We start from the raw sequence: 18,376 nt of genomic DNA, 5'->3' as shown, positions 1-18,376 counted from the left end.
ATCCATGAGAGAGGCTGACGGCTCTCTGTGCCGCATGTAGGAGGCTGTTATCAGTTGATCCCTGTCATTGTGGGAGCCCTTCAAACAAACAGTTGGAAGCCCATTAAGGCCACTTACTATGTGATAACATCACCACTGAGCCCTGAAACACCTCTCTAAGCTTTCACCAATCAGGGCCGGAGCTCTGGCCCCTCAGTGCCAGCCACAGGGATGTTTTGAGAAGCTAGTAGGTCATTTCCTTCAGTCCACACAGCTCGGACCCAGAGCTGGAGTCCGTCTCAGGGCTCTGACTCTCTGCTCAGGCCGGCATGTGGAGCTTCAGATGGAAACAGAGAGAGACGATCAGCAAAGAGAGTCTGAGCTGCATCAGAGTGCCATGAAGTGACAAGCAGTGTAATAATAGAGAGGATTGACCGGCGTGTTCAAACTTGTGCGAAAGCTCAGCGCTGCCCCCTGTGGAGACAAGGCGCACTGTTGTGGTGTGTATGTAAAGAGTGTGTTGGACAGGATTTCCACATACACAAATCAGTAAGTTAGACAGGCTGTGAATACGTTCCAGCAGTGAAAAGAGAATCATGCAGAGTGACATAATTAAAAACACCCATTGCATTCTTGAACACACACTCACACACGCACTCATAAGGAGGTCATGTTGGCTTAGGGGAGCTTGGGGAGTTGCGAAAAGCAGCCATTTTGGTGGGAAATGTGGCATGAGAGGGAATGTGAAAGTGAAATGTTAAATGGAGGAGCGGGGACAGCGGGGGAAGATGTCGGCGAGCAGAGTGAAGCCTTTTCCACCGGAGGGGAAGCAGAACACAAACACCACATTGTGCCCGTTTATTTATTTTCATTAAAGCTCAAGTGCAGGGTTTTAGCCCCGCCCGGGCAGAGGAGGGCATGACGCGCTTTACAGTGTACGTTTGGATTTGTCTGGATGCATGTGATGTGTAGGCGGACTGTATATCCCTGAGTGTGTGTGTGTGTGTTCGTGCGTGCGTGCGTGCGTGCGTGCGTGCGTGCGTGCGTGCGTGCGTGCGTGCGTGCGTGCGTGCGTGCGTGCGTGCGGGTGTGCGTGCGTGTGTGTGTGTGTGTGTGTGTATGTGTGTGGGTTGATAATTGAGAGAATGGAGGAAGAGGAAAGAGAAAGTGATCTACGCATGAAAACAACGCACTTCTTCGCCATCATTTCCTCCCAGATTCAAACTTTCCAACAGATACAGGAAGTTGAATCGCCCATCTCCGCCCCGCCCCCCCCCCACCCCTACTCCTCCTCCTCCTCTTCTTCTTCTTGCTCTTTAACCAAAACTGATGTTACCTCCTGAAAAACTACAAAAAAAGGCCCGGGGAGAGACCTGAGCGTTGGCCTTTTCTTGTTTTGTTTACGAGAGTTGAACCCTCATCCATCTGCAACCTCTGTCAATCAGGCTGTGGCATTTACTGATCCGCCTCAGATTTATTGGAGAGGCACAAGCGGTGACCTTTGCCCCCTCCCCGAATAAGAAATGACAAATGAGGATCTGCAAGACTTTTCAGCACAGCTTCAGGAATGAGAGTATTATACAAGAGATGAGTAGAAGCGGTTAAGGGTCTGGCTGGCGGCACGAGCGAGTCACGCTCCATAATGGGATTCATTACAGATGTTGACAGCGCCGTACAGATCACAATGATCTCGGAGAAGAATGAAACGTAATCAGAGGACTCGTAGTTTGGCGGCGAATGAGGCTCGGGTGTCATTTGTCACCTGGGAGCAACACATTCATAGCCGGAAGAGCGAGAGGCGAAGCCTGATGCATTTCAACAACGGAATCAGTCACGTAAGAAACAAAACGTAAACAAAAGCAATTCCGGATCATTTGAAGGATTGGTAAGAGTGCGCTAGCTATGCAAACTTCACATCCTGGCATCTCTGCAGCTTTGACTTGTAACCTTCATAGCTCATTAGTGATGCTTGGATTGGACTGGGCCCTCTTCTGTGTGTGTGTGTGTGTGTGTGTGTGTGTGTGTGTGTGTGTGTGTGTGTGTGTGTGTGTGTGTGTGTGTGTGTGTGTGTGTGTGTGTGTGTGTGTGTGTGTGTGTGTGCGCGCGTGTGTGTGTGTGTGTGTGTGTGTGGTGCATGTTTGGCTGCAGCCGCATCTATCAGTGAGAGCCGAGCCTCCTCAGCCTTTAATAAACATCCGACAGTCCCGGCTTTCTTCTCTGCGGGCGAGCGGCATCGTCACGGTGACAGCTCTCTGAGGCGCCCCGCTGCTTCTTGTGAGATCAATTCCCCCTCCTCGTGATGCTTTTTTCCCCCCCTTGTTTGCAACCACCGCTGGCCTGGATTCAACAGATGACGGCCCATCTCTTTTTTCCCCAAACTGCTTCAACTCCCAGCTAGAGCACTTTGTGAAGCTGGTGGTGAGCGGAATATATTTTTCCTGTTCCTCCGCTGATGTCCACCTAAACCCTGCAGGCTTACACGCTCCCTTGTTCCCTTGTTCTCATCCCTTCTGCCCTATTCTCTCTTTCTCTTGGATTTCCTCTTGTTATCCTGTTCTGCAAGTTGGAGCCAATCGCCCTAAGTGCTGGAAACTTTGCTGAAAATGTGCGTGCGTGTGTTTGCGCACAGCCGGTTATTAGTGCGAGTTCGCGCTTGCATGCCTGCGTGTGTGTGTGTGTGTGTGTGTGTGTGTGTGAGTGTGTTCATGGAAAAATTAGAAAAGGTTGAATCATTGCAAAGGGAGAGGCCGCAGAGTGTGCTGGAGCTCTGACATGATGACAGATGAAGATAAAGAGGCTACTAATAAAAAATGGGAGGGGTCTGTGTTCAGATGGGCCCGTGCAGGACGATGAGCGCGCAATGGCGAGGAAGAAGGGACGGGCGTGGGAGGGCACAGAGGCACAGGGCAGGCCGGTGGGAACAAGATGGGGGGTTTGAAATCTTTGGCCATAGAACTGAGAGATCTTTCTCATCTCCTCTTTTCATTTTTTTTCCCACAAAACACGGGTTGTCAAATGTCATGACGCCGCAAGATAGAGGGAGAGGAACAGACAGCGAGGGAGAAAGACTTTGCTGAAAGATGGCCAAGGCTGATAGAGGCCTGAAAAGTAGCTCTGTTAGGCCCTCAGTGGGACCAGCATGTGAACGGCGAGGCCAACATAGCCACAGTGAGTGAGTGAGAGAGAGAGAGAGAGAGAGAGAGAGAGTTACTGAGTAAGGGATTGACAGAGATAGAGTGAGTGGGTGAGGGAGTGAGAGAAATCGCAAGAGAGTGAGTGGGTGAGGGAGTGAGAATGATAGAGAGAGAGTGAGTGAGTGAGTGCTCACTTTCTCTCTTTGCTCTCACCAGGTATCTCCCAGTGAGCTATACGGTGAGATAGATGAGTGGATAAGATTACATGTCCTGTCAGAGCAGAACACGTGTAAAACCTGCGCCTGCTGGACCAGTTGATGGATTGTGATGAAAAAGAACGCTTGGATCGTGCTCCGTTTCCTCCCACAAACACGACAACACGCCTACAGTCACGCTCCCGTTTACGTCTCAGTCTAATGAGCTTCAACGCGGTTTCGGTCCGTAAGGTTTGAGTTTGGTTCAGTCGTTTGCAAAAATTAACCTGTTCTGGATCTGTCACTGTATGTGTGTGTCTATGCGTATGTGTGTGTGTGTGAGTAACCTGAATCTGCCTGGCGGGGGGGTGCGGGGGGGGCTCCGGCCTGGTGTTTAGTGTCTCTATCATCGCCGCCAATCTGTTTCAGCACGTCCACACACTGCACACATGCTCGCATCAGCGGTGGAAAAGCTCCACATTCCTTTCAGAATCACCATGCCGAGTTTAGCACATAGTACGTAGGGATTTAAGCACAGGCTGTCTTTATTGCCTCACACACCACCGTGTTGTTGACTGGCCGACCGTAACCTGAATGAGTGTAGAGAGAAGAAGTGACAGGAAGTAGCAACGACGTGTATATGTCTTATCTGTAATCGGCGTCGGGGTGACAGACGAGTGGAAAGCTGATTTTCATGGGTTTGTGTCTGCGTTGTGTTGGTAAGGAAAGTCATCAGCAAAGGTAAATATTTCTCGTCGTGTCAGATGCTGGCATCATCGGCGCAATTAAACGTGATTGAAAACGACGATGGCGCGTTATGACCACGGAGCTGGCGACCAGCGAGCATGAATCATTCCCAAAACCAGAAACAAAAGCAGAGGACTTTGTCAACTAAAACAAATCATCCAGTCAAGGGGAGAAGAGGGAAAATAGAAAGAATGAAAAGAAAGAAATGGCCAGGGGGAACTTGATGAAATGGAGAGAGAGAGAGTATTTGCAGGAACAGAGGAGAGAAAGAGAGAGAGAGAGAATTAAGGAGAGCGATGGAGAGACTTGTGAGCCAGAGAGAGAGGGAGGGCAGGATAAGTTTGGGGGGAAAGTTAGTGGCCCAGTGGGGGTTTCTTCTAGAGTTCAACCTCTCTGGCTTGGGGAAGGAAGGGGAGGAGGGAGGGGAGGGGGAGGGGGGCGTGGGTCAGCAGCAGTATGGCGTATGTGTAGATTAGATGTCTGAACTCAAACTTCACTAAACTTCTGTAAGCGCTTTGGAAGCCTCCAGCCACACTGGGAGAGAGGGAGGGAGGGAGGGAGGAGGGAGGGGGGCGTTAGTGGTCTGAGTTATGAGCTGGAAACACACGGCGGTGCGAACAAAAGTGGAAGCCGGCGCGGAAAAATGAGAGAACGCTCGCCAAGAGTATTACAGAAAAACAAAAAGAGGTCCGAGTGTGAGCGGAGGATCGCATAGGTGGAGTGTGTCGGGCTGAGAAAGGCCTCTGGCAAGACACACGGCGGCGATGTTACATAGAACACTGGAGCGCTGGGGGGATTAGGCCCGTCCTCGCTTCCAGGATGCTGCACGAGAACTAACGGGGAAGGGGAGGAGAGGAAAAAAAGAAGACAGGAAGGAGAAGAAAGACGAGTGTGAGAAGAATGTGAGTGGATCATAAAACTGTGACTCAGAGCAGTGATGATTCAATCTGCAATGCTCCTCAAATGAGAGCCTTTTTATGATTTATTGTATATATGGGTGGAGGGAGGAGAAGGAGAAGAAGAGAGAAGGGTTTTGTTGTCTGAAGTTCCTGTCAGAAAGCGCCCTTTTTTATGATATGGCAACTACGCGAAGACACACACAACTGCTGATGTTGTTTAATGTTACAACAACAGAGGAGCTGTTCATCAGTGTGTGTGTGTGTCATAGGAGCGCTCATCTGGTTGCGCGCGTGTGTGCCAGCTCGAGAAAACAAACACGAGGTCTCCGGCAAGAGGAAGAGAAGGCTTTTTAGGTCAATAAACATTTTTAATCGGAATCATTCGAAACAGGCCGCTGACATGCGAAAGCGTGGTTTCTTTCACGAGACAGGAAAGAGAGAAGAAGTGTTAGACAGAGGAGGAGGAGGAGGAAGGAGGAAGAAGGAGGCAGGGAGGGAGGGAGGAGGGTAGGCACTGTGTGTGTGTGTGTGTTTATGGAGAGCCAAGCCAGCAGCACAGATTGACAGGAAATGGTGTCTTTTTTGCCTGCTGGGCCGTACCACTTGTGCAGTTCTGACAGGGGGAGATGAATGTGCGGCGCGCAGACTCTAGCTGTTCTATTATCATCCGTCTCCCATTGTGTGGCTCTGTTTGCTTTAGCTCAGCCAGGGTCCATACGTCTGCCGAGCAACAGTTAGGGCCGGCGACAGACTCCTTTTATTGACCCCCAGACCGCCTATTGATTCACCCTGATTTACCGCGAGCGACGAGGCTTCAGATTGAATTGTTTCAGCAAATACCCAGAGCAGCTCGCGTTAAGGCGGAATTATGGGAGGTTACAAACGCGCGCGCGGGGGTCAAACGCCGCGTCCCGCCACATCTGCATGCGTATCCCTCCGGCCCAGGGAGATAAATCAAGAAGGAGGGTCAAGTGAACCTGCGAGGAGTGTGTCCAGCACATGGTGTGTTTGTATATTAGGGGTATTTGTCTGTGTAAATGCGCTGCGGGGATTGAGCGGAGCGGCACTCATTCATCACTGCTAAAACACTTCCAGAGGGGCCAGACTGCAAAGGAGAGCTGCCCGTCTTCTTCCGTTCCCTGAAAACAGACGAGGGGGGGAAAAGGGAGGGATTTACCCTGGCATCTGGTTTCTGGGTTCAACCACAGCACAATGTTCCTTCTCTCTCACACACACACACACACACACACACACACAGGCAGTGGCTGGACTTTAATATGGTTATGATTAGAGACGGGGGCTCAGAGGAGGAGGAGGGGAGGGGACTCATATTTGCTGCAGGGGAATTGGTGCGGGGGGGGGAGTGGAGGACAGACTGGGAGCAGATCTGAGTGGGACAGGAGGGGCCAGAGAGAGAGAGAGCAGCGTTTGTTTGTTTGCATGCGGGACGGAAATATGAAACACTCACAAAATAAGGCAGCGCCGACACAAACCGGCCAGAGAAGAAGAATGGGAATAAAGTTTTGTCCTCCACTTCTTCTTCCTCTGGTGAAGCCTCCACTGGCCGGCCCCCTCCCCTCCCGTCCCCTCCCCTCTTTTCCCTCCCCCTCCCCTCTGGGTCCCTCTCTCGCTCTCTGGCATTCTCTCTCTCACTCTCGCTCACTCTCCACCCCCTCTCAGAGCGTCAAGCTAAGGCAGTTGGTTTGCTCCGCCGTGTCTGGGGCTCGGTGAGAGCTGTGAGAGGCTGTTATTTAGGTCTGTTACAGCAGACAGGGAGCAGCTCACCCAAGGGCAGGAGGAGAGAGAGAGAGAGAGAGAGAGAGAGAGAGAGAGAGAGAGAGAGAGAGAGACAGAGAGAGAGGAGAAGGAGAGAGAGAGAGAGAGAGAGAGAGAGAGTCACGCTCAGCAACAGCAACGCCAGGCAGGAACCAGCTCTACATTCCAGCTGAGAGGGAGAGAGGGAAACTCCGGCATCGACAGGAAAGAGAGAGAGGGAGAGGGAGAGCAAGGGCGAGAGAAGGAGGACAGCAGCAGGCAGCAGATCTCTGGCTGTTGCTGCTGCGTGTTGTTGTCACTTTTGCTGAGTGACGTGAGGAGCCGACACAGGCGAAGCTGAGGCGACCTCTGTTGTTGTTGTTTTTTCGCGCCGAGGGCGAGGGGGTACACAGACAGTGTGCCATGTTCGACTGCATGGAGGCTCTGGGAATGGGCCCCCGTCAGCTCTATGATGTCACCAGCCGCGGTGCCTGCATGCTGCGGAAAGCCAGCCCCTTCTTTGCGGGACTGGACCCCTTCGCTTGGACAGGCAGTGCCAGTGTTCAGTGTAAGTGGCATCCTGTTTGCACTGCTCGTGTGACACATTCAAGTCTCTCTCTCTCTCTCTCTCTCTCTCTCTCTCTCCCTCTCTCACTCCCTCCTCCCTCTCTCTCTTTAGCTCAGCGCTGGCTTGTTTACCCCTCAGGGCTCGGCCAGGGGGCTGCTGTCAGGGGCTACAGAGCAGCACAGGAAAACACTGGGACAGAGAGTCTCCTCTCCTCTCTCCTCTCCTCTCCCCTCCTCTCTTCTGTCCTTCTCTCCTCTCCTCCTCTTTCCACCCCTCACAGCCAATTTGATCTGCTCAGTCATCTGAAAGAAACTCTGCTATGATATGAATTGAACTGTGTGTGTGTGTGTGTGTGTGTGTGTGTGTGAGAGAGTGTGTGTACTTGTGTGTGCCCTTTCCTGTGTGTGTGTCCCATGTCTGAGGTTTGAGTGTGAGCCCATGGAGTCAGGTTTCAGTGACTATGTGAGCCACCTGAGGTTTGACCTTGCCAGGTGCTGTGTACTCCAAACAAAACTATGAGAGTGAGTGAGTGTGTGAGTGAGTGAGACAGTGGGCGAGTGGGTGAGTCAGCCCTGACACTCTGGATACACACTTCAGTGTATTTTCCATTTCAACCTGAGTGTGACATTGATAGTTTGGGCTTAACTCCAGAAGTTTCTGGCTCTGAGGCCTGATTGTCGTGTGAGATTCACTCTTACAGATGTTAGAAAGTTGAGCGTCGCCTCCAGCAGCTCTCAGGGTGGAGGTTTGTTTACGCTTCTGGATAGTGGACGGGTAATGATATTCCTCACGAGCCAAACAGCCATGAATTAATAAGCAAATGAATTATTTAATGTATTAAAGGATGAATATATTAAGATACTGTACGTGGAATGCATAGCCGAGCAGATATTCTGTCCAGCTCTCGCTCTCTCTCTCTCTCTCTCTCTCCCTCTCTCCCTTTCTCTCTCTCTTTCTCTCTGTCAGCGTCTCATTTTTCCTCTCTCTCTCCTTCCGCCCCGGACTTCACACACACATACACACACACACACACATTCAAGGGCTCAGGCTCTTTAACAACAGGCCTGTCTCTGGTCACACAAAACTGGGGTCCATTTCCATACACTAACAGGGGGCCACGACTGCTGTGAGGGAGAGCGTGTGAGAGTGGGAAAGGAGTGGATGGGGGTGTGTGTGTGTGTGTGTGTGTGTTTGAATGTGATGTGTAGACGGAGCAAAGCCAGATATGACAGTGGGAGAAACAATCAGGGAAAGTGAGGAGATACGGAGCAGGCGATGTAAACAACACACATTCTTGCCTTTTGCTGCGTTTCCGACTTTGCTGACAATTGTGATGTCGTCTTATTTTTCTGTTTGTTCGTCCTCCTGCTTTTTGTTCCCTTTTTACTGCCTCTCGGGGAGGGAGTCATCTGTCTTCATTAATCGTGAAGACACCAGCGTTTCAGTGGCTGTCATGCACACTGGCTGAGCTTTAATGAAGACAGATGCCCTGTCAGTGGAGGCCGAGGCCAGGGGGGGACTCCAGCCAGCCCAGCCTGCTCTGCCTCAGCTAGAGGAGCCCGCACCATAACAAGGAGAGATTTGTTTATTTAATCAATCAGGGAGCCCATAGGTCGGCTCCTTTCTGAGCCGTTCACGCACGTAGGCGCTCTTTGGAAATCCATCTTTCAGGTTCTGGAGGTACTTTTTCTTTTTTGTTTGTTCTTTGTTCCAGAAAATCAAAGAGAAGCTGCCCCGAGGCAAAGGGAGCAGGGCTGAGCTGAGAGTAGCAGAGCAGAGCAGAGCAGAGCGATGGCTGCTGCGGTGTACTGTTTCAGCCCTCTGTGCCCAATAACCTTTGTAAACAAGGCCGCCCTATCCCACACGAGGAGCCATAATGCCTCTCTCTGCCGAACCAGTTGCCCCTCATTGTCCTCATCAATGAGGCTGATGAATTGATGTTTGAGCCTGATATCTCATTAGGCCGGCCCAGCTGCAGAACAGAACAGAGGGACCTGTCTGGCTCCCAATGTCACACTCAACACCCAGCCGCTCGCCCCCGCAGACCAAAATAACCCCGGGGGTCGTTAAAGAGAGTCACCTGGCAGCGGCAAACACACAATGAAATGTCGTCGCGGTCAAAAAAGTCAGGCAGCCGGGGAGGAAATAGCCAACAGAAAAAAAAAGAAGTAGGACAAGCGAGTTGTGTTTGAGAAACGGGAAAGGTGTTCCACAAATCTCCCACAAAATGAGCATAACCCCATTGTCTGGGCTGTAAATCTACCGCGGTGATAAGTGTCACAGTCAGGGACAATCAAGGGGGCGGAGGGGGGGAGGGGCTTAAAAGTGTGTGGTCAGTTTTCCTGTTTTTTTTGTCCAGCAGTGGGAGACCTCAATGTCAGAGGTTAGTCAGAGGCTACAGCCTGGCCAATGTCAGATCTACACCATGTGTGGCGGGGTCCTCGTCAGCCGGCTGTAAAGAGAGAGAGCCTTTCAGCCCGGGCGCAGGGGGAACGCGTAATGCTCCTAAGTGCCTTATGCCACCACGCTGGTACCACATCTGAGCGGGCCTGTGTGTAAGGATAATGGACACTGATTTAGTCATACGTCAATGAGAACTGAATTAGTCAACTGCCAGGGAAGCCATTTAAGCGAGCCGATCCCCTCTCTGTCAATGTTCATTTGCTTAGAAGAATGAGGCAATTACGCTTAGCAGTCCTCCAGGGTCACAAGAAGGGGAAACGTTGATTTTCTCACCAAAGCGTTGGCTCGCTCACTCGCTCGCTCGCTGGCTCGTCGGCCCGTTTCTTTTTTTCCCCCCTCCTGAAACACTCTTTGGATATGAAGTCTCAAACCGTCCTGGCGATACACGCGAGTGACATGGCAGTAACAGATCGCCGGAGCAATTCATCACCAGTGTGTGTGTGTGTGTGTGTGTGTGTGTGTGTGTGTGTGTGTGCGATCACAAAGCCACACATGCACGGGAACACACGCTTCTTTGTTTTCCCTTAATGTGCTGTTCAAATGTGAATCGAGGAGCTAATTGAAATGGGGGGGCCGCCTATATCTGGGCGACAGTGGCAGCAGGAAGAAGGGCTCCCTGTGACCGCTGGCACATTTCGGCCCCGATCATTCTCTCCCTGATGGAAGACTGCAGTTATTTCATTATAATTACAAAAGATTCAATTAAAAGATTAGAATGCCTGAGGGGGCAGGACTGCAAATAGATAGTGGTATCTTGGTTAGCTGGAGGGGGTGGTGTGTGTGTGTGTGTGTGTGTGTGTGTGTGTGTGTGTGTGTGTGTGTGTGTGTAGGGGAGGGGGAGACTTATGGTGAGGCTGCAGCTTTAATGAGAGCTTGTCACTGCTGTTATCCATACATAAACTGTGTTGATCCTCTCCAGATAAAAGTCAAATCACTGTTTTGAAGTCGGGAGGCTTAAGTAGTCAGCTGATCCAAGGTCACTGCGTTGTAATTGATATGACAGTGTGTGTGTGTGTGTGTGTGTGTGTGTGTGTGTGTGTGTGTGTGTGTGTGTGTGTGTGTGTGTGTGTGTGTGTGTGTGTGTGTGTAAGCGAGAAGGTGTTTTATTTTGAAAGGTCAGTCACTCCGCTGCTCCCCGTTAAGGCTATTTAAAGTGATAATCCGGGCTTTTAATATGACAAAATGCCGTGATTTTACCCTAACGCGATCCATGGAGGACGTGGGAAAAGTCCTCACATGCCACTAATATCCACATGAAGTCGAAAGTTTAGTCAGATGCAAATATATTCATCGTTGCCGAAGGAAGTGTGTATTAGTAACTTTCTGTTAAATCGCAGGCGCATCACTTTACAGACAATTAGAGCGAAAGGAGCTGAACCTCATGGAACCTTATTCTATTTACCAAACTGTATCTTATTTATGTTGTAGCACTCTGGGCTGATGGTCCCTGCTTGTGTTGCAGTGTCAGCCATCAGCCACACACACACACACACTAATATCTGACTCCATTAATAGGCCGCCTCATCTATAAATAAACAGATTCAGGGCTCGCAGCTTAAAGTTTGTACATAAGCCCCTTTTAATGAGCGCTTTTGCTTCGGAGGGCAAAACTACCAAGTCCTGCGTGTGTGGAGTCAGCATGTGAATTCCTATAATGTATGTTGATGTATGTGGCGTTTGTGTGTGTGTGTGTGTGTGTGTGTGGCACCGGGCGCCCAGACTCTGCTGTGTCAAGGCTAGAGACGGACAACGTGCCAGGCTGGATTCCGCGGGGTCGTGTTGGAATCCAGCCGCGGCTCTAACAGCAGTTTATAGCCCCTCAGCAGCGTCAGTCACACCGCTGTAAATAAAACACACACACATACACACACATACACATACATATGCTCGCAACCGCCATGGTGAATCTGAATCTGCCACCTCTCGCTGTCTGTTTGTGTCTTCCCCTCCTCTTCTTCTCCACACACTAACACTCAACGCTGTGTCCCAAAGGCATGCTAAGCGCTGATACCGTATAGTGTGTTGTGTTTATGTGTGTGTGTGTGTGTGTGTGTGAACTGATCTAAGTAGCGCAGTATTCTCAGCAGTAATGGGTAACATACTGTACTTACTACAATGTGCTAACTGGAAATAGACTCGCGTATGTGCTGTTGCGAGCCGACTCCACTCCCGGGTGCCAAAAATACGGTAAGTGTTATCTAGTAAATGAGCAGCGTAAGGAAAACGTGTTTGAACGTTGATTTATTTATATTTTATTACGTGCGTTTGTGTTTATAAATCAGCTGACGGTCTGTTGCCGTCGTCCCAGTTATTCAAGCGTTTCCCCCTCGTTAGTGTCTCCTGCTCTGCATTGCATTGTGGGACAGTGGGACAGCCGTGTGTGTGTGTGTAGACTTTGGTAAGTCGTATTGTGGCTGCCCACCCCAACACCCCACGTCTGGCTGCTGCTATTGTAGCTGTTTACTGAGAACAGCTCTCCTGCCTGCCAAGCACATTTTCCCTTGTACAAAGGCGTCGGCTGTTGGCAGGCGGTGTGTGTGTGTGTGTTTGTGTGAGTGTGATCACCTAGGAATTTGTGTGTGTGTGTTTATTGGCCCTGGTGAGCATGTGATGTACTGTGCGTGCGTGTGTGTCTGTGTTAGTGTCTATATCTATCTGTACGTATAGGAGTATAGGAGTGTGTGTATGTCGACTAGGAGCCATGTGTGAGCTGAGTGTGAAGGGAGCAGCTCTGTTACCACGGTGTTATTGACTGACAGCTTGGCTCAAGCGTTGCTAGGGCTCAGTGTTATGAGAAGCTGAGGGCCCAGACAGTCGAGCTCGGACTGGAAACCCAGACCAGCCCGACTGTCCTCTCTCTCCTCCCTCTCTGTGTCTGTGTGTGTGTGTGTGTATGTATGGGCTGTGTTTACGCAGCCGACAGTGTTTGGCAGCAGGAGTGCTGGGCGGCTGGTGTAGTTCAGCCATTATCCGGGCTCAGGGGTGGAGAGTGATGGAGGAGGGAGGGTGTTGTTTTCATTTCATCATTAGTCAAATTCTGCCAATGTGCACATGTGCAACGGCCATGACCACTATTGTGGCACTGATGCATGAGCTCATTTGTATGTTCTTTTATTACTTCATTTGACTGTGTGTGTACATGTCCATTTCACTGTGTGTGTGTGACCACTGAGGAGGAGCAGGTGCACATACCTGAGCAGTTGTTTAAGCAGCATAAACTCCACGAATTGGACACGAATTCTTGTCAAGCTGAAATATGTAGGTCACATGCACTTTGATGACCCTAAAAGTGACGCACAGATAATCAAAGTGCAGCTTCACTCATGTGTAAATTCCAGCTGTTATGTCAGCGGGGACAGAAGGGAGTTGATGTGTGGCGGACGTAAAAACAACAAACTCCACCACAGCGCGTTCACACACCCACATGTTGTGTGTGGTTACACGTCCACCGCCCCCTTCAGGATCACCGTAATTACCCCTTCACACACAGGCTCTTCCACTGCTGTACCTCTGCTCACACTGTTACATAGATGAAGAAGTTGAGCTTCTTGCAATTTGATAAATGGGATGTGGCCAAATTATTCGATTTCAATCGTTCGATTCGATTAATGCGCCAGTTCGTAGCCGCTCCCCCGTACGGTGGCGTGACCTGCGATTGAACGAAGCCCGGCTGGAGGCTCCCTGTCAAGTCGCTCTGGATTTATCAGCCTCTGTTTCTGCTGTTTGAGCTGCTCACGTCTGCCAGAAAGCCTGAGAGAAAACCAGACAGACGGGCAGACAGTTAGACAGGAAGCCATCCAGCAAAGGAAGACAGGTTACTTGAGTGATTTATACTTTCACTCAAGAATTCAGAATGAGTCCAGGCTGCTGCAGTGCGCTTATGGGAACTAGTTGAATGGGCATCACACACTCTCACACACTTGTGTGGCACATTCAAGTCTCTCTCTCTCTCTCTCTCTCTCTCTCTCTCTCTCTCTCTCTCTCTCTCTCTCTCTCTCTCTCTCTCTCTCTCTCTCTCTCTCTCTCTCTCTGATGTGATCTATGAAACGTAAGTCAGAATTGTCACCTCTGTTGCCCCATATGGAACTTCCAGCCTCGAGCGACAGACAGAGCAGGAAGTGAATCACCCCAATCTGAATATCCTGTCATGGCCTCCGCCCAGTCAGAGAGTTGGGCAACCTGTGGGCGGTTGGTTGCCAAGCAAAAGTAGAAAGGCCTCACTGCATCATTTCTCCACCAAACCACTCAAAGCAGAAGTTTCACAGAGCGTCTTTCACCATTTTATCTGACGTGTGTCTGTGTGTGCACGCGCGTGCCAGTTCAGGGGAATTGTTTTAGTCATCATCAGCATGTGCCACTATCAAAGTATCAAAGAGCCGCAAACTTCCACAGCAACAGGAAGTCTCTCTCTGTCCGCTCTGTTAGTCACTACATGAATTTACGCATTCAAACTGAAACCGAGATTAACCCGACAAAACGATTATTTTGCAAGAGCATATTGCTGCACACGCTCGCTTTGATCCTTGATGTGCTAGTGTAAAATCTGATCAGCGAGCCCATAATTCCTTATTTCCATCTTGCTGGCTCGATTAGCACGTGCCCGCTCACGCCGCCACACTCCTTTTCTTCCCTTTCCCAAGGCAGAAACCGGGTTACGGGGCGGCGGGAGTGTAGATCGGTCTCGGCGTCTCAGTCTGTCTGTTTGGTTTTGTGGAGGAAGAATGTCGCCGCTCGTGCAAATCTGGAATCGGCCATGGCTGTAAAAATGTGGATGTGCGTTGGATGAATGAGGCGCGATGTGAGCGTGTAGAGCAGAGGCCTCCAGAAAGACGAGAGGGAATAAACCGCTCTGTGTTGGGCTGCTGGCTTGTTCCGACCAATAGGAGCTCTGCGTTTGCCTCTCTTTGGTCTGCGGCGCTTCCCCGGCGAGCGGGTGTGAATACTACTGTTGTTGTTTACGTTATCCTCCTTTCCCCTCACTTCCTCTCACAGAGCGGGCGAGCCAGACTGCAGCCGCCGCTCTGTTACTTCTACTTTTGTAGGTTTCTATTGTTGTGGGGAGGAAGCAATAGCAATTGAACGAGCGCTTGCGGCCTTGCCAGAGACAGACAGGTGAGAGCCGGGGGTGGGGGAGGGAGGGGGGGGGGCTACAGATGGCGAGAGGAAGTCTGGGATGACCAGAAACAACCCTGAAGGATCAAAGACGCAGGGGTTTCCCTCGACGACTCTGTCTGACCTCCTGCCTCCTCTGTCTATCTGTCTGTCTGTCTATCTGTCCTCGCCGCCTGGCAGCCAGTCGTCCTCTTGTCTTCCTCGACGTGACCAACGGGCCGGGCCTTTGCCTGCGTTGCCAGGTTGGGGTTCACTCTCCGGCCTCTCTCTCACGTCTTCTGGTGGGCAGATGAAGAGTCAGCTGGAGCTCACCGCGGGGAGGAGGGGGGCACATTTCTTCCGCAGATCTGCACTTGACAGTCTGCTTCTCCCTACGCCGCGGCCCCGAGGTCCTTTCATTGCGGTCGTGTCGCATTTCACGTCCGCCGGTCGCCTGCTCGCCGAGGCCGCCCCAAGGTAGACGTTCTGGCAGCTCTGTGGACATGTTTGGCCGCATGAAGGTTATTTGTTTGTCTCTTGAAAGAGTTGTGTGGTGCAGGGAAAATAAAGATGGGGGTGTGTGTAAGGGGGGGGGGGGGGTGCTTGCTGCCAAATGTTAGCTTGGCTGACTCCATGAAGAACATATCAAAAGGCCTTTATGAGGTGCTGTAAAGAAGAAAGAGTGTTTGGAGAGCGCCACCAGACTGCCAGGGTCATTCCACTTTGCAAAATGGGCCTCAAGGATCCAGCCTTGTCCCACCTGCTGCCCCCCCCCTCACCCGCCTGCTCCGCTCTGACTGTACACTTTCTCAGGGGGATGATAAAGAAGTATGTGTGCGCGTGTATGTGCGTCTGTGTGTGTACATTGACAGTTTGTGCGCTAATGTCACACTGTCATTCTCAGAAGTTCACCGTTCGTCTCTCACTCATCTCTGGAAGACATGATGGCTATATTGAAACACCAGAGATTCTCAGATCCTCTCTTGTCTTCTCTCTCTCTCTCTCCCTCCCTCCCTCTCACTCTCTGTTTCATGACTCTGTGCTGGTTCTGACAGAGGGGTGTAAATTCCTGGGGGGCTCTTAGCTCCTCGCTGCCTCTTGTCCGGCTCGCTGTGTTTTCACCACTCAAAGCCGAGCCGTCTCCTAGACAGCAGCCTGGTTTTATCACAGGCCCTCGTTTCAAAGGACAGCTTAGCACGGCCTCATTATAGGTGTGTGTGTGTGTGTGTGTGTGTGTGTGTGTGTGTGTGTCTCAGGAGCCCAGGTAATGAGCTTTCTGACAGCTGTTGAAAGGCGTTGCTACTACTCAACACCTTTAATGAAAGCATCCCCCCTGTCAACACAGACTCCCACACACACACACACACACACACACACACATTCCTCGCTCCCTAGCTCCATCTGACCTCACTATATAATCTCACAATCTAAGGGCTTGTGTGTGTGTGTGTGCCCTTGTGTAACTCGTTCACTTGAGAGCGTGCAGGTGACTAGAGAGCCGCCGCGTTACTCGACCTTGAGCGCTCCAGCAGCGACGCGGAGGGAAGGAGAAGTGGCCGCAAAAGCTGTGACCTCAGCCGCTATCCTCCGGAAAGAGTAGCACTAAAGAGAGGAAGGAAGTGTGTGTGTGTGTGTGTGTGTGTGTGTGTGTGTGCGCGTGCTGTGTGGGACCTTGAAGCAGAAGACCGCAGAGGGATGGCAGGAAGACGTGGGTAGAGACACACAGACACACTGAAGAAGAGGGAGAGTGCTGGCACGTCTCGCAGGGTGTGGCTCGCTCTTTTCCTCTGTCGGTGAATCGGAGCGTTCGCGCGGGCCCCTTTCGGTGGGCTGGCGGTCTCTCGCCGGCCCCCCCTGTGGCGCCCACAGCTTCTGCTATGAGGTAAGGAGGCCAAGTCTCCTCACAGGGCCCCACCCAGCGCGCCAGCAGGTCCACCAGCCTCGCCTCAATCTGCTCCCCCTTCTGCCGCTCTCCTCTGCCCAGTAACCCACCCACCGTCTATTCACACACCGAGCCCCATCGTGCGCCCCTCTCTCTCTCTCTCACACAGGCATACACTCGACACGTAACAGTAACACACACAAACAGAGAAGACTGCTGCTCTGAGCTTTTGCAGGCAGCTAAATGGAGGCAGAGGTGGAGAGGAGAGGCCCAGCATGTCTGTGCATGCAGGTTCACATAGACACAACCATAGGCATTTGGACATACACACATACACACTATAATGGGTAAAAGTGGAGCTGATTGGTGCATTGTTGTGCTGCTATGTACAGTCCTACATTTCCAAATCAAATCAGAGGCTGGGCAGTGACGCTGGATAGAGTTACACTCATGCAAACACTGGGATGTTAACACACAGATGTGCAGAAGGCCACTGAGGTCAGCGGACACACACCAAACTCACACAAGACACAAAAGGGAAAGAAAGGATTTGAATAATGAAGCTCCTTTTTCACACCTCTGCAGCTCACATTTTCCATATACGCACGCACGCACACACACACACACACACACAATAGGATGCGACCTGCACACCTGGAGAGCAGCTTTGTTTGTCACAGTCCCACTGAAGATTCCATCATGATTGTGAAAGAGCCCTTGTTCCCCCTGCCAGGACATCACACGCTGCTAAGTTGAGAACACACACACACACACACGCAAACAACATAGACGCACAGTCACGCTTTACCTAACATACATTACAGTAGAAATAGCTCAGGGAAGAACCTACCTTCTCTCTCTCTCTCTCTCGCTCTCTCTCTCTCTCTCTCTCTCTCTCTCTCTCTCTCCCTCTCCCTCCCTCTCTTCCTCTCTCTCTCTCTTCCTCTCTTTGTATCCGTTGCACCCACAGGGACGTCCACTGGCCCCGTTGTCGTGACCTAGAATTTAATGTAATTGACCCAGTTGAATTCACCTTCAACTAAACTGCTATTCCTGTCGTGCGTGTGCGCGGCTGCATTTCACGTCTAATGAGGTTGTCGGGGGGCCCGACGTGCGGCACATGCCAAGGAAGAGGGAGGCACTCGGGTTTAACCCTTTGTGGCGTGCTGTTTGTAGGCGTAAGACTCAGCGATGAAGCCATTAAATCCTTTTTCTTGTAAATTCACCTAAATCGCGATTGAAGTCGGCACAAATCGTATTCGCTCATGACCGTAACAAACTGAGATCCTGCGGTTGGGGGGGTCTTTTAGCCCGGGTGTGTGGAGGTCTTGGATCAGAGTGTGCTGCCCTCGCCTCACACTGCTGCACAGGTGGGATCCTATTGATTCCGTGTGTGTGTATACGGCTTAATCGTGTTGAGGCCTTTAATCACAGTAAAGACAAACACTCTGATACTCCACACTGGGTATTGAGTGGATGTAAACGTTACAGAGTGGCTGAGTGTGTGTGTGTGTGTGTGTGTGAGCTGGAGGATTAGGCCCCGGTCAGTGCAGCTGGACCACTTGTGTACAGAAAGCATTGAAAGAAGGGATTAGGGGGTAAACTGATCCCCAGCAGGAAATGAACAGTGGCCACTGATAACTCAACTACCACTTCTTCTACTC

The 18,376-nt window shown here is 51.1% G+C and overlaps 1 protein-coding gene across 4 annotated transcripts in view; it reads left to right on the top strand.

Moving 5' to 3' along the window:
* Positions 1-18,376, top strand: part of rarga (retinoic acid receptor gamma a) — a 45,904-nt gene that overhangs the window by 18,150 nt on the left and 9,378 nt on the right. The window contains exon 1 of one of the 4 annotated variants that reach the window (XM_076166460.1): positions 3,399-3,559. The exons of 2 other annotated variants lie outside the window; for them this stretch is intronic. Coding sequence is in view for 1 of the 2 variants with exons in the window: in XM_076166459.1 (XP_076022574.1) it covers positions 7,132-7,276 (145 nt within the window). In the remaining variant the exon portion in view is untranslated. Of the gene's footprint in view, positions 1-3,398; positions 3,560-5,494; positions 7,277-18,376 lie in introns of those variants that run through there. One more of the 4 variants, XM_076166459.1, reaches the window with a different exon arrangement.

This window comes from Genypterus blacodes, unplaced genomic scaffold (assembly GCF_046128005.1).
Source record: "Genypterus blacodes isolate CSIRO-AG114 ecotype Tasmania unplaced genomic scaffold, CSIRO-AGI_Gbla_v1 ptg000156l_1, whole genome shotgun sequence".
In the NCBI taxonomy this organism is placed as follows: domain Eukaryota; kingdom Metazoa; phylum Chordata; class Actinopteri; order Ophidiiformes; family Ophidiidae; genus Genypterus; species Genypterus blacodes.
Note: the sequence above shows the minus strand (reverse complement) of the source record. Positions and strands in the feature narration are given on the sequence as shown.